General features: G+C 35.1%; 1 protein-coding gene and 1 long non-coding RNA gene across 2 annotated transcripts; both read left to right on the top strand.

The window, feature by feature from the left end:
- Positions 1–11,047: 11,047 nt before the first annotated feature.
- LOC126704091 (protein FAR-RED IMPAIRED RESPONSE 1-like) lies at positions 11,048–12,631 on the top strand. Its single transcript, XM_050403124.1, has 4 exons — positions 11,048–11,433; positions 11,484–12,315; positions 12,425–12,484; positions 12,620–12,631. The coding sequence occupies exons 1-4, from the start codon at positions 11,048–11,050 to the stop codon at positions 12,629–12,631; spliced, it is 1,290 nt and encodes a 429-aa protein (XP_050259081.1).
- Positions 12,632–12,696: 65 nt separating this feature from the next.
- On the top strand, positions 12,697–13,155 carry LOC126703073 (uncharacterized). Its single transcript, XR_007647926.1, has 2 exons — positions 12,697–12,753; positions 12,836–13,155. It is a non-coding gene; the product is annotated as an uncharacterized LOC126703073 (long non-coding RNA).
- Positions 13,156–15,572: the final 2,417 nt, after the last annotated feature.

Raw genomic sequence — 15,572 nt, 5'->3', positions numbered from 1 at the left:
ATTCAAAATGTTCCTATTGTGGATGTGAAGTTTACTGTGCTGAATGTGCATGTTCTATTGTGTGAATCTATTGAGAGCATCTGTGTGTTTTACTATGCTTTTTATGAGTCATGTATTTCTCATCACATTGTCTTTAGGATATTTTCTATCTCTGCTGCTTTAATTCTCCCTGTTGTTCTTGTGTGTCCACTTTTTAAGCCTGTTCATCTGTGTGGTTGATTTCAGTAGCATGAGGTTTAATTGTTTTAGTTCATCTGAGTGGAGGCATTTTTGTCCTTGTCACTAACAAAGTTCTGTTTTGTTCTACACATGTTTTGTACTATGTTGTTGTGGCCTCTTCTGATTGTTCACAGATGGCTCCCTCACCTTCGAAGAAGAAAACTCCTGCGAAGAAGGCTGACAAAAGATTGAAAATGGATTCTAATCTATTTAGGTCGGTTCAACACTTTGAGAGATACAAAGATTTCTTCTTGAAAGCAGGAATTATTCAAGAAAGATTTGTAGATTTGGAGGATTTAAGAAACTCCTTTATCCCCAGCTGTTTTGAAGGGAGAGGATGGGAAAAGCTTTTGATTGATCTCCCTGTAGTGTGTGAACCCCTGATTAGGGAGTTTTATTCAAATGCTGTGATAAGGGAGAATGATTTAAGCTGTTGGGTTAGAGGTAAAGAATTCACTTTGGATGCACATGTCATTGATGATGTGCTAGGGTTTGAAGGATTAGAAGATCAGGAGTTTGTCAATTACAAAGATAGGATTGTATCTATTGAAACTGTTCAACAAAGGATAGGTGGACAGAGAGAAGGGAAATGTCTGAATACCACAACTTTTCCAGTGGACATGAGGTGTCTAACAATAATCATGATGTTTAACCTATATCCCATAAAGAAGTTGACTACAATCAACTGTGCAAGAGCAATCTTTCTGATGGATCTCAAAGAAAAGACATTCATTGACATCAGTTCCCACATATATGACACTATTGTGGATGAGACTAGAACAACTTCTAGGCCAAAACTGATCTTTCCTAGTTTGCTAATGAGGATCTTTAGAAAGAAGGGTGTTCCAATCCCACAAGACATCAGTCTCATGTCCACACCCTCTGCAATTAACAAGCTTACCTGCAAAAGGATAAGTGTTAGGCTTCCAGGAGAAGAAGATGAAGGTGATGAAGGAGAGGGTGTCCCAATGGAGACTGAGGTAGAGGCAGCAGGACATGCATCAACCTCAACACCCAGGAGGAGTGGCAAAAGGACTAGAGCATCAACTTCTTCAGATACACCTCCAAATGCTTTTCAAATCATTCTGGAACGACTTGATGGGATCAGAGGAGTCCAGACTAAGCACTCTGAGAGGATGAGAGCCATGCAGGACCAGATTGATATTTTGTCTGCAAAACTTGACAGCTTCACCACCCAGCATGGACAGTGACCCTTTGGCCATTCCGGTCAAAATGGGGGAGATGTTTCTTTCTGTTGTTGATGAGATTGTTGATGAGAAGCAGAAAAGCAGCTCTTAAGGGGGAGTAATGTGTTGAGGGGGAGTTGTCAAAATCAGAGACTTTGTTTATATATGCTTATGTTTTGGGTATTTAATGTTTATATGGGTTTGATACACTGTGGTTTTGGTGTATATTTGTTTCTAACTCATAACTTATTCTCTTGGTTTAATCTTTTATATATTTTGTTGATGTTATTCAGGATATATTGTGTTTTGTACCCATGTGCTTATGTAAGCTTTTAGGGTTAATGTTTTATGCATATTATGTAGGCTTTATGGTTTGTACCTTGCTTAATGCAGCCTTTTATGCTATGTTGAAATCAGTACTTATATCTAAATGTCTTGCATTTTGATTTATGTACTGTCACTCTTGTGCCCTTGTAGGATTGTTCCTAGATGCATATACTTTGTGTATTATGCATTGGTTGAGTGTTGAGCATACAAGTATCTTGCCATGTGCTTGTTAGCTTGTATGTCCTTGTGTTCATTCCAAGTGTGAATGAGCATTGTGGTCACTACCTTGTAGTCATTACTTGGTTGATCAAGCCATGGTTTGTTTCTTAACTCCATCTTTGCTTGTTCACATATTGCCTGTTTTATATGCATTTCACGATTTTCTGCTTACAATGATCATGGTGTATTGTTGTGTTTCAGGAGTCTTATGTTTATATGATTCAAGTGCTTCACAGCTTCTAGAGTTAGGTGTGAGTGAGTTTTGCTCAACTGTTCCCAACTCACATGTTAAGTCTAGAGTCTGTTTTAGGGTTTTGTCATGGAATAACTAAAGGGGGAGATTGTAAGGTTGAATTTATTCAACCATCTAATTGGCTTTATTCCGTACCAAATTTGTTTGTATTTCAACATTTAGTAACCCTGTATTTAGGTGGGCTTGTTGTAAGGGTAGTGAGTGAGATAGAGTGAAGTTTGCTCAAGAGTGTGCAAGAAAACAGAGACTCGCGGCTTGGCCTCGCGGGTGACTCGCGGCTGCAAGCCGCCAGACGCAGCACACGTGCCAAGCATGCCGGAAGGTGAACGGTCATGCTAGCTGGAGCACTATAGGACAAAACAGGACAACTGGCCATACGGTTATCTCACGACTGGATCTCGCGACTTAGTCAAGTCGCAAGGTCAAGCCGCGAGCCACCCCTGTTTTGTAAATCTTGACGTTTCACATTCCTCTCTTACTCCAGTATAAATACCCCTTTTACCCACAAATGTAAGAGAGCTTCCAGAGAGAATTTTGAGAGAAAAACCCTAAAGAAAAACAAGATTGATTCACCCACAATCTATACATTAGAGTCTCTTCAAATTCCTCGACTCTCTTCCTCTCCATTGTCAAATTCTTGAGAGGCATTTTATCAAACCTTGTTCTCACTATATTCATCACTGTGAGAGGGCTGTTTGGATTTCTGGGAAGCAGTTAGGAAGGAACCAATCTTTATTGGTTGATGCTAGGTCTAGTAGCGGAATCCGGGAAGCTAGAAAAGAAAAAGGTTCGGCGCAACCTCGTTGGAGCAAGAAGCTTGGAGGGCTTAGGTGCACTGGGTAGATTAGACTTGGAGGGTCTATTGCTGTCCTTGTATCCCAACTATATTTTCTAGTGGATTGTTTACCGCTTGGAGGGCGGCGGAGAGGTTTTATGCCGAGGGCTTCGGTTTCCTCTTCGATAACACATCGCGTGTTGTCTTTGTGTTTGCATCTTCCTTCCCTTTTATCTTTGCCTTTTATTATCTGCTGTGGGTTGTGATTTTAATTTGTCTTAGATAGTTTTTCCAATTCCATATTATAGCTTATGTTAATTTTCCACACACTAGTTGTTTGACATATTGCTTGAATTGGTTAAGTTGTAATTTGGGGGTCTAAACGTTCAAGGGTGTTTATACACATATTTGAACTTTCAAAAAAGAACACCTAGAATGAAATGCATGAATGTTATGCAATGCAAATCTTAGAGAAAAAAAAAAACAGAACCAAAGAACAATGGTCACAAAAGGTAGAGCAATGAAGCACAAAGACTATGTCAGAAAGACTCAATTAGTTCGAGACTTTTGCATCCAAAACCTTTTAGATGCACCATGAGCATTGGAGTTCTTATTCACATGGGAATGATTATCAACTCCAGGATTAGAATAAAGGTTTAAAACCTTTACCAATTCACCAATGAGTACCATAGGATCTTGTACTTGAGGCACGGGTACTTTTGGTTTGTTTGCTCTCTTTGCAACTTACAGCTTGTAACAGTTTGGACGAATGTGTCCAGACTTTCCACAAAAATGACAAACCCATGCAGGTTTATCATGTGACTTGTCCTTAGACAGGGTAGGCTTCTTAGGTTTAGGCTCTTTTAGATCAACCCTAATCTTCCTAGATGATGAAACTTCTACGAGTTTGACAACCTCACTCACAGGGGGTTCAGAAGAAGATGAAAGGACAAAGTTAGTGGATTGGGGAGCAGACACAGAGATGATTTCAACAAAACCTAATCCAGATTTGTCAGAACGAGACTTTTGAACACTTAGCATTTGATCAAGTTTAGAACTAGCAGATCTAGCAATAGATAAATCAAGTTCTAAAGATTTAACTTTATCAAGCAATAGCATATTCTCAATTTTCACATTGTTCAAAAGTTCATTAGCATCAAATAGTTTTACAAGCAAATTCTTCTTATCAAGCTCAAGATATTCAATTTTCTTCAGGCCAAGTTCAACATTCATAGCATCCTTTGCAGCAATTTTGCAAAGTTTATTGTAGGCCTCTTGAAGATCTGCATCTTCAGAGAGTTTCCCATTAGAAGGGTTCTCTTCAGCAGATATGCTCTCATTGACTACAGCAGTAGTAGTGAAAGTAATGAAGTTTCCATCCTCGTCACAATCAAACTCATTATCAGAGACTTCACCATCACTAAGAGTTACAGCCATAGCCTTACCTTTAGACTTCAAATAAGTAAGACATTCAGATTTCATGTGACCATACCCTTGACATCCAAAACACTGAGGACCCATAAAATTATTAGAAGATTGACCTACTTTTTCTCTAGGTTTATCATTATTGTTAACTTTAGTGGGATCATTCTTCCTAAAGTTTCTAGGTTCAGCAGTGTTCATGCCTCTTGCCTCTTTGTTACTATTCCTGAGAAAGTTTCTAAAGTTCTTGGTAAGGTAAGTAATCTCTGTAACAGAGAGCTCATCATTAAATCCACCAACCTCAACATCATCAACTGACTTAAGTGCCATTGATTTGGATTTGTTAGTTTTGGGTAGGTCCAACTCATAGGATTGAAGAGATCCTACAAGCTCATCAACAGGGATGGAGTCAACATCCTTGTTCTCAGTAATGGCAGTCACCTTGGGTCTAAAGTTTTCAGTTAATGATCTAAGAATTTTTCTAACAATTTTAAGTTGATCATAGATTTCACCTAAGTTAAAAGCAGAATTAACAATATCATTCAGTTTAGCATAGAATTCATCAAAAGATTCATCATCAGACATCCTAATGCTTTCAAATTTTGAAGTCAATTGCTACAATTTATTGATTTTGACAGCCTTTGTGCCTTCATGCACATTCTGGAGGATATTCCAAGTAGTATGAGCAACCTCAACATTAGAGATTCTCTTGCTATTAAACGCGGCTGCTTCTTTTTGAGAAGTTTGCCACTCACTAACAGGAGTAGTGGGCTTCTCCCATCCATATTCAACGGAGTTCCAAACTCTCTCATCAATTGATTTCAGGAATACTTTCATCCTTACTTTCTAATAAGCACAATGATTCCCATCAAAGTAAGGAGAAATAACAAGAGAGTGTCTGTGTTCCATGACAGCAGGGGTCAAGGATCAGCTCAGTGATCAAAAGATCAACAACAAGAGAGCAACTTGCTCTGATACCACTTGATTGTTTTTAGACCCCTTAACACAATTGAATTAACCTAGGTAATTAGTCAAGTTGTTACTTAGTCCAATTTAACAAATCTAGGTTATCACAATCACAACGATCGTATTATGCAAAGCATCGGAAAGATAAATAACACAAAGATATGATCACCCAGGAAACCAAATTGGTAAAAACTTGGGGAGGATTTAACCTAACTATCCTCAAAGTAAACCTGAATCCACTATCTTGAAAGAATCAAAGTTCATACAATAAGACTTACAAGCCCCCATGCTCGACTTCTTATTGCTACCCACCAGTAGAACTTACTGACACGACCACGTGCAAGCTCCGAATCCACGGACTCCTTCTTTCTTGGATTCTCCAGCAGATACAAGCACACCCGCTTATGTTTCTTTAAGCTTCAATGGCAGCAACTGAGTTGATCATCAAGGTGTAGATAATATCTCCTCCTTGAAAACCCTAACTTTGTGTAAAGGAAAATTCCTCTAGATCTCACAAGAGATTCACACAAACAGCAATATAAGCAACACTAAAACGTGGTTAGGGTTTGCCTTTTATACTTAGGACAAATTAAAAAACCCTAAACGTTTTAAATAAACTAGGGCTAAGTTAGAAATCTGTAGAAAAACGCATTCTGCCCGAGATTCGATCGATCGAGCTAGGCCGAAATGCATAGTAACTTCTACATTAGCTCGATTCCAACTTTACATAAAAGATACAACTTTGAGCAAGTCTAAACACTACTAACCATATTGTTTTTATCATAGTTTGCCAATAATACACATTAGAGTTCTAAATACATAAAAACCTAAGTCTTTAGAACTTAACAGCTAAGTCTAGGCTCTTCTAAATACAAGTCCAATTGAATTTTTTTTTTTTTTTTTTGGAGTACGAGAACTTTCATAATAATCAAATTCCTAATCATTAATAAAATTTGCAATTAAAAAAATACGACACAATATTATAATTTTATTATTAAAAAAATACCACAACATTATATTAGATAGACAGACTTGGTCATGTTGTTAGTAATAGCTAGTAGTCTTTAAAGTAGAAACTTAATTACTTAGTAGTTAGTAGTCTTAGTTAATGAATGCTACAACTAGAAGTAAAGCTTAGTAGTTAGTAGTTTGTGCTACTTACTTAGTAGTGTAATCTGTGTAGACACTAGACAATAACTATTTTAGGCTTTAACTTTCCTTTTGTATTTTTTTTCCCTTCCATTTAACTCTTTATTTATTTTTAATAAATAGGGGACACAACACACAAGTTTATTGTGCCTTTTATGATAATCTTATGCACCTAGGAGTAGTCTAGCACACTTTTCCATGTAGTTTTTAAATATTTTTAAGGGAAAAAAAAAAGTTAAAAAACAAGCGGACCGCGGGTTGGCCCATATTTAATTCGGGCCAAAAAAATCGAGTTCAGACCGGGCCAAAATAGGCGGGTTCAGGTGGAGTTAGCCCGTTTTGCCATGTCTAATCAAAAGAAGTTAGGAAAATATAATTCATAATAACAATAGTTAAAAGAATATGGATCATTTCAAAAAAGAATAATATCAATTAAAAACACCAAAAATATAAAATTATATAAATATTTGTATAAAATAAAGAAATAGAAATTACTTTTAGAAATTGTATAATTTTTAGGGAGAAATTAATTTTCTACAATATAATTTATAGAATAAATTATATATTATAACATATCTCAAAATAATTATATATACACGTGATGTGTGGATATGCGACTGGTTACTAATAAAAGGTAAAATACCAAATTACAAATACATAGACAAAACTCAAAATTACAACTTACAAAGACTAAGTTCTAAGTTCTAAGTTTTAACATCACAAATATACATAATGTCTCATATAAGCAACACAAAAGCAAATAACAATGTTTCAAATAGCACCACAAACACACTTAATCATCAAGACCAAAGTTTTGGTTATCTTGATTGGGTTCCTCAAAGTACAGTTAATCATTATAATCAACATTCTCATCAGTGTTAGCATCCACATGGCCGTATCATTCACTAGATAATCATCAAAATCTTTTAATGATGCATTTGAAGGTTCATTCACTTCATTTTCATTGGCATCATCAAACTCAAATTCATCACTAATGGCATGAACTTCTTTGCCCTTCTCACACTCCCTCTACACTTTACTCTCTTCTGTCTTTTGTGATTTTATCGAATAGGTTAGGATGAGGTGTGACTTCGGTTTTAAAAAAAAATTATACATTTTTGTTTACACACACCAGTGGCGGCTCCAGGAATTTTTTTCAAGGTGTTCCTTAAGAAGTATAAATTACACAATCTGATAAAAAGAGAAATTCATATACAACAACAATCAAAAAACACGCAAATACATAAAGTTTACAATTTCCTTCTATGAGTTTTCATATTTTGAAATCGTTGCATAATAGTCTCATTATCAATGCTATAAGCTACATATCTTTCAATGTACACAACAAAGCAATCATTCATCCGCTGATCTTCTATTCGATTGTGCAGTTCATTCTTTATATATTTCATTGCTGAAAAACTTATTTCTATTGTTGCAATAGCAATTGGAATGGTCAAAACTAACTTCACAAGCAAATAGACTAATGGATAAGTGTCATGCTTCCTTGTCTTCACTAACTTTTCAGCAAGTTCACCAACTCCTTGAAACTCTAAAAACAAGTCATTACTGTGCATATCAAAAAAATGTAATTCTGAAGTTGAGAGCCAAGTGCCAAGATATCTATCCCAGAAAAATCAGATGGATAGAACTTTACTAGACGTATCAACTTTTCTTTATCAAAAGCCACAAATGAATTACTTGGATTCAAGCAAGCCATACAAAGTAGCAAATCAGTGTTTATCTCTGAAAAACGGTTGTTAAGCTCTTGAAGTTGCAAATCTATGAGTGTGTAGAGTTGCAAATCTATAAGTGTGTAGAATAGCTCAACACGATAATGATGTAAATTTGTATTTTGTTGGGTGTTGCGTCGTGGCCTCCTATTAACTACAAATATTTCATCCATGTTCAAGATAGGAATATCATGTGTGGTACAAAATGAAGACACTTCAGTTGCTTAGACATTTTAAAAAGATCCATAGCATTTACTATATCTTGATTTTTTTTTTTTTTTTTTTTTTTTTGCAATGCTATTGACAACTCATTTGTGATCCCTAAAATGTTTTTCATCAAGTGTAGAGCAAAGATAAATTCAAAAGATAGAATTGACCTCATAATAGATTGAGCTTCAACTTTTTGGTCTAAGAGGCCATCTTCTTCAATAATCTCAAGTACATCAATAACAGTAGAGAACATCAAAATTAAGTTGAGAATAGTCCCATAATATGATCCCTAATGTGTATCACTATGATGTTTAAGATTTGTCTCTTGACTCTAACCTTGCCCACTTCTACTTACACCCTTCTCTAATTCTTCTTTAATTTTGGCAAATTGTGAATCTCAAAGAGCATCTCATCTCTTACAAGAGCCTCCAACAACAATTACTAAATTACTAACCACATAAAAAAATTCAGTAATGTTAATGTGATTTTTAACAATGGCAATAAGAGTCAATTGAAGTTGATAAGCAAAACAATGGACATAAAATGCTAACTTATTCTCTTTCAAAATTAAAGTTTTGAGATCATTGATATCACTTTGCATATTACTAGCCTTGTCATAACCTTGCCCACATAGTTTCGATAAACTCAAATTATGTTCACAAAGTAAACATTCGACATCATATTTGAGTGACAAAGCGGTGGTACTTGCTACATGTACAATACCAAGGAACCGCTCTATAATAATTCCTTTTTTGTTCACATAACGAAGAACGAGAGCCATTTCCTCTTTTACTAAGATATCACATGACTCATCAACTAATATTGAATAGAACCCATTATCAAGATCCTTGATGATGGCTTTGGATGTTTCACATGCAACTGCATTCACAATGTCTTTTTGAATTTCATGGTGGATAAGCTTGCAATTTTTTAGGACTTTTTGCAACACTTCATTGATAGGTTCATTATGGAGTCCAAATCTTCTATCTCATCAATTATGCTCCACTTTATGATCCACCAATAAAATTTGGATAGCTAACCTCTCTCATTAAATGAGATAACTCTGACTTTAACACTCATGTTATTGAGATGTTAACGTTAAAATCCCTTTCTTTTTTTTTTCTTTTTTTTCTTCCACAGCTTTTATTTCTTCTCTGTTCTGGCTTTTGGTTTCTTTTTTTTCTCTTCTCCATGTGGTTTGACTCTTGCCGTAGCTTTTGGGATTGATCTGGACTCTTCCCCTATTTTGTCTCATTGTAATCCTTTCTCCCAAAGTCAGAGTTTGGCTTTTGCTTTTGTTTTTGTATGCCACAGAGGTCCTTTTGTCCTATAGGTGCAGATTTGTTTCAACTTTTGAGAGACTCCTGCTGTAACAAGCAACCTTCAAGGCTTGTACGTATTGTTCAATCACACAATAAGTTCTCTCCTTTTGGTTTAGTGTAAATAAATTTCTTTTTTTTTTAATTTATTTTAGGATTTATAACAACTTTCTTATATACACTTGTGTGAGTTTGTGTCTAAAGTGTGTGTATATATATATGTTGTTTATTAAAAAAATAACTATGTTGTTTTTGTTTTGTATTAAGGTCATGAGTGATAGCAATTATCATACTAAGACTGATAGTCAATCGGTTCGAAAATTGAATTTTGAAGATGAGGATTCACCACTTGTGATAGTTGAACAACCAGAACCAATATCAATAGATAGCAACGATAAAATTCATGCTAACGTAGAAGAAGAAGTGATTTTGAAATTAGGAATTGAGTTTGAGACTAAGCAAGATGCGTATGATTTCTATAATAGTTATGCGAGTGTAGTTGGATTTAGTATTAGGCAAAGTAAGGGCCACAAGGGTGATAAAGATGGTTCACGTAAATGGTTAGATAGTTTTTTTTTGTTGCTCTTGCGAGGGTATACGAGGGAATGACAAAAGAGATGATAATGTGAAATGCCATCGTCCAAACAAGATATGGTTGCAAAGCAGAGATGAAAATTAGTTGTAGATAAAGTGAAAAATATTGTGTGGTAAAATTTGTGTCAAAGCACACACATGTCTTAGCTTCTCCTCGAAAACGTATATTCCTTAGATCTCAAAGGTCCATTAATCCAGCCCAAGCTGTTGAGGCTGAGTTAGCAGATAGTTCTGGAATTGCACCAAGAGCAAGTGTAGGACTAATGGCCCGAAGGGTAGGTGGACTTGACAATCTTGGCTTCATTCCTGAGGATTATAATAATTATTTGCATACAAGATGAACAGAAGAGATGAAAAGCGGAGATACAGGAGGCTTACTTGAATATCTTCAAAGAATGCAATCTGAAGAACTTAATTTTTCTTATGTAATTCAGGTTGACCTTGATGATCTAATTACAAATATTTTTTGGGCAGATGGTAGAATGAAGTTGGATTATGAATATTTTGGGGATGTAGTTTGCTTTGATACAACTTACAAAAAAAATAAAGAAGGTAGGCCGTTTGCATTGTTTGTTGGTGTAAATCATCATAAACAAACTATCATCTTTGGTGCTGCATTGTTATATGATGAAATATCTGAGACTTTCATGTGGTTGTTTGATTCTTTTCAAAAAACAATGTTTGGTAAGAAACCACAGACTATCCTCACAGACCAAGATGCTGCAATGGCAAAGGCATTAGCCTCACAATGGCCAGAAACACATCATCGTTTATGTGTTTGGCATATGTACCAGAATGCAACTAAGAACCTCAAAGAAGTGCTAGGAAGGTACAGTACTTTTGCAGCAGATTTTAATAGTTGTGTATATGACCATGACTATGAAGATGATTTTTTAGATGCATGGGATAATATGCTTGATAAATATGATCTAAAGAATAACAGTTGGTTGCAAAGACAATTTGAGTTAAGGGAGAAATGGGGTTTGGTTTATGGGAGGAAAACATTTTGTGCTGATATGTCTATTACTCAGAGAAGCGAGAGTATGAACAGTCAAATTAAAAGGTACATAACTTAAATTATGACTTGTTGCGTTTCTTTCATCACTTTCAAAGGTTGGTTGATGAAGGATGTTTTGAAGAGTTGAGAGCAGATTTTAAAGCAACTCAAAGTAAACCATCATTAGAATATCCAGTAGAAATATTGAAGCATGCAACAAGTGTTTATACTCTTGCAGTATTTAAGTTGTTTAATCGTGAATTATGGCTCACTTGGGATTGTGAATTGCATAAGGAGGGTGAGGTTGGATCTGTGGTAAAATATAAAGTTATTTCTTCCCGTAAATCTCGCCAACACATTGGTCAATTTGATTCATTGGCTTCTACAGTGATGTGTAGTTGTAATAAATTTGAATTTGTTGGAATTTTATGTGCCCATGCCTTAAAAGTGTTATCTCTTCAAAATTGTAAAAGGGTGCCAAATCAGTATATTTTAAAAAGGTGGACAAAAGATGCAAAGGTTGGTTCTGCAATGAAAAATTATATGCATGTAGAACCACATGACCAAAATGCAGATGTGGGAAGTTGTTATAAAGTGTTGCTTAAATTGTATTCTAATTTGGCAGCAAGAGCTACACTGATTGATGAGACTTTTCGTATTTCTTTGGATGCTCATGAAAGTACTTTGAACAAAGTAGAGGCAAATTTGAAAAATTTATCAATTGAAGAATCTACTGTTGGGAGCACTCATTTCAAATTAAAGGCTCAACAAGCTAATGATAATGTGCAGCCTACTAATTGTGAAGGAAATAAAATTAAAGGAATTAAGCTTAAAGGGAGACAAGCATGTGTAGGGACATCTCATAGAAGAAAGGGTGCATTAGAGAAAGTTACAAGAAAGAGAAAACGTCAAAAAAAAGCATCCTCTCATATTCAACAGCTCACACCAGTATGAAATTTGTTTTGTGTTTTGTTACTTTGTGCTTACGATTTGTTAGAAAATAGTATGTACTAATTCTCTAAATTATTTATATGATTTTCATTGTGAAATGTATCAGGAAGATAGCATGGGAAATTTAAATACACCTGGCTTTACTGATATGCTAAACTTGACACAGGTAATTAAATGAAATTTTATTTATTGATTTATTTTTTGCTTTTATTTTTATTTGTTTCATTGTGAAATGTATCAAGAAGATAGCATGGCAAATTTAAATACACTTGGCTTTACTGATATGCTGAACTTGACACAGGTAATTAAATGAAAGTTTATTTATTGATTTATTTTTTGCTTTTATTTTATTTGTTTCATTGTTAAATGTATCAGGAAGATAGTATGACAAATTTAAATACACCTAGTTTTACTGATATGTTGAACTTGATACAGGTAATTAGATGAAAGTTTATTTAATTATTAATTTTTTTCTTTGATTTTATTGATTTATGATTTTTTATACATTGATATGTAGGCACAATTACCCAAAGTGGGAAATCAAAGAAATTATGAAGATGTTGAATAACGAGATAGAATTGAAGATAGAAGTGTGATTGCTTGTAGGAATTTATCAGCCACGCTCCAAGTCCATAGAGATCATGCATTGAGATATTAACTTAATTTTGCAAATTTTTTATCTTTTACTATGGTTTTCCAGATGTGTCTTTTAGTTAGATCTTGTTAGAAAATGGGCTCCTTGAACTTCTGTATTTGGGGGAGGAGCATCGTTTTTTGTTTGTTTGTAGGCCTAAAACTTCTGCTTCCTTTAAAAATTATCTTCCTTGAACTTCTGTATTTGTGGCACTTGCCTAATTTTGTTCATGGAGTCCTATTTTAACTGTAGTGACAAACTTCTTGACTCTAGAGTCAATTGAAAGTCATATCCATATAGAGAAAATACTGGTGGATTTTAAATGTCATATATGAGATCCTATTAGCCTAGCATGATAGTACAATTGTAATTAGCCTCACTTGACAAGGTTACTCCCTGCCTATGGATTAGCCTCTTCTTGATAGCTCCAAGCAATGGCCAAGGCACAGTGGCTAGCCAAGCAACACAACTGACAGCACGGTTAGCCTTGAGAAGCAAACTTTGGGACTTCACTCTTTCACTATTCACCCCTTCAAATGGCCGAATGGCCTCTCCTTTTATTTCTTCATCTTTTCCTTCTTTTCTCCCTTTCACACTCTTCACACCAAGTCATAATAATGCAAGCCAACTTATCTTGACTTTGCTTCAACCAATTTCTTTTCTTCAGCTCTCCCTTAGCCGAATGACCCTTGCCTTTTGCTTCTTTCTTTTCTTTCTTCCTTCCAACGTGTCCCACAAGTTTAACATCACTTATTCATTTATGTGGCTTGACTTTTGTACATCTCTTCATAAATGTTGCTGGACTTTTGTACATAATTATAGAGGAAAAGATTCAATTCTTCTCTTTCGGACAAGCTTCTCCAGCAAGTTCAATTTGCTTTGCTGACTTCTTGCCAATTCTTCAACAAGCTCATTTAATGAGCTAAGACAAAGTGTGGGCTGGACCATGGTGCAGTGCACCTAACATTCACCATCATCAAGGGATGTGTACAACTTCAAGCAGATAACAATGTTTCTGTGTTTCTGCAGAATTGGTATGGTTCCCCTGTTTTTGTTTCGGTAGAAACTGTTTTTCCTGCATATAATCTTTTGTTCCTTCAGAATAGGTCCGGTTTCATCTAAAAAAAAACATCTATTGAGACATATCCGACCTTATCTCAATTGAAACACAAAACCAAAATATATCAGTCCAAGCATTCTCAGCAGATATCCATTAATCCAGTCAATCCTTATCAAATAGAGTTTGATAAAATAATGAAATCTGGAATTTAAATAAAATGTTATCCGTATATTCAAATCAAATTTTAATCTGTACAATAAGATATATACAAGAGAGCTTCTATGGAGGAGCTTCCTGTCCCAGTCACTCATTTAAGAATTTCAACAAACATGTAAAATACAAAATCCAGCAACCCCAATTATTTACTGACTACAACCTTTACATCATCCAAAAACGTTTTTCTTTCCACATGTTTCATAATGGAACAAAAATCAAACACCATTATCACCATAGACAAGTCACTTTGTAGAAACCAATAGAAGCAGATGAACACTTGAAGATGAAGTGAGGATGTGTCTGTAACTGGGGCGAAGTGAGGATGAAGATGAACACTTGAGACGTCCATAGAGAAGAGAAAAAAAAAAGAAACCTTGAAAGCCTTGAAGGTTGCTTGTTTCAGCAAGAGTCTCTCAAAAGTTGAAACAAATCTGCACCGGATAAAAGGAACCTCTGTGGCATAAAAAACAAAAGCAAAAGCCGGAAACACTTTGGGAGAAAGGAATATAATGAGATAATAGAGGGAAGAGTCCAAATCAAAAACAAAAGTTGCGGCAAGAGACAAAACTCAAAAGAGTTCTTGTTGACTCAAACCACTTGGAGAAGAGAAAAAAAAGAAACCAAAAGCCGGAAACAGAGAGAAGAAATAAAAGCTACGGAAGAAAAAAAAAGAAAAAAAAGAAAGGGATTTTAACGTTAATGTGAGTGTTAAAGTCAGAGTTATCTCATTTAATGAGAGAGGCTAGTTGTCCAAATTTTATTGGTGGAGCATGAAGTGGAGCACAATTGATGAGACAGAAGATTTGGACTCTTCATTATGATCTGCCAAAATTGTAGAAGCTCAAGGAAATTTCCTTTATCACTTGAACCTTGAGATTCATTGTGACCACGAAAAGCTAACCCCTGGCATAAAAGGAATCTTATGCAATCAACTATTGCATTTAATTGAACTCGATATTCAATTTTATCTTGATTTTATTGCTTAACCAAAACACTTTGAATGTGTTGCTGTTCCTTCATTAGATCTTCACTCTTCTTGACAGCTTGGTTATGAGCAAGGGCGGAGCTAGGAATTTTGATTTGGGGGGGCCAAGATTAAACTATCTCGTAGTGAGTCACAATTCAAGAAAAACTCAAAATACTACATATATGTTTGTGTGCATTAGTTTAATCAATGCAATTCTTATTAGCACTTAACAAAACTAAATGACCAATTAAGTATCCTAAGTTCATTTTCCCTTCTAAGTTTCTCTAGTCCTTTTAACAAACCATAAGTTCAAACCATTCAAGAAATTAAATATAAATATAACAACTACATATATAAGAAGATATAATATTTTTAGA

This window comes from Quercus robur, chromosome 10 (assembly GCF_932294415.1).
Source record: "Quercus robur chromosome 10, dhQueRobu3.1, whole genome shotgun sequence".
NCBI lineage: Eukaryota > Viridiplantae > Streptophyta > Magnoliopsida > Fagales > Fagaceae > Quercus > Quercus robur.
This window is presented reverse-complemented; position numbering and strand designations above follow the sequence as displayed.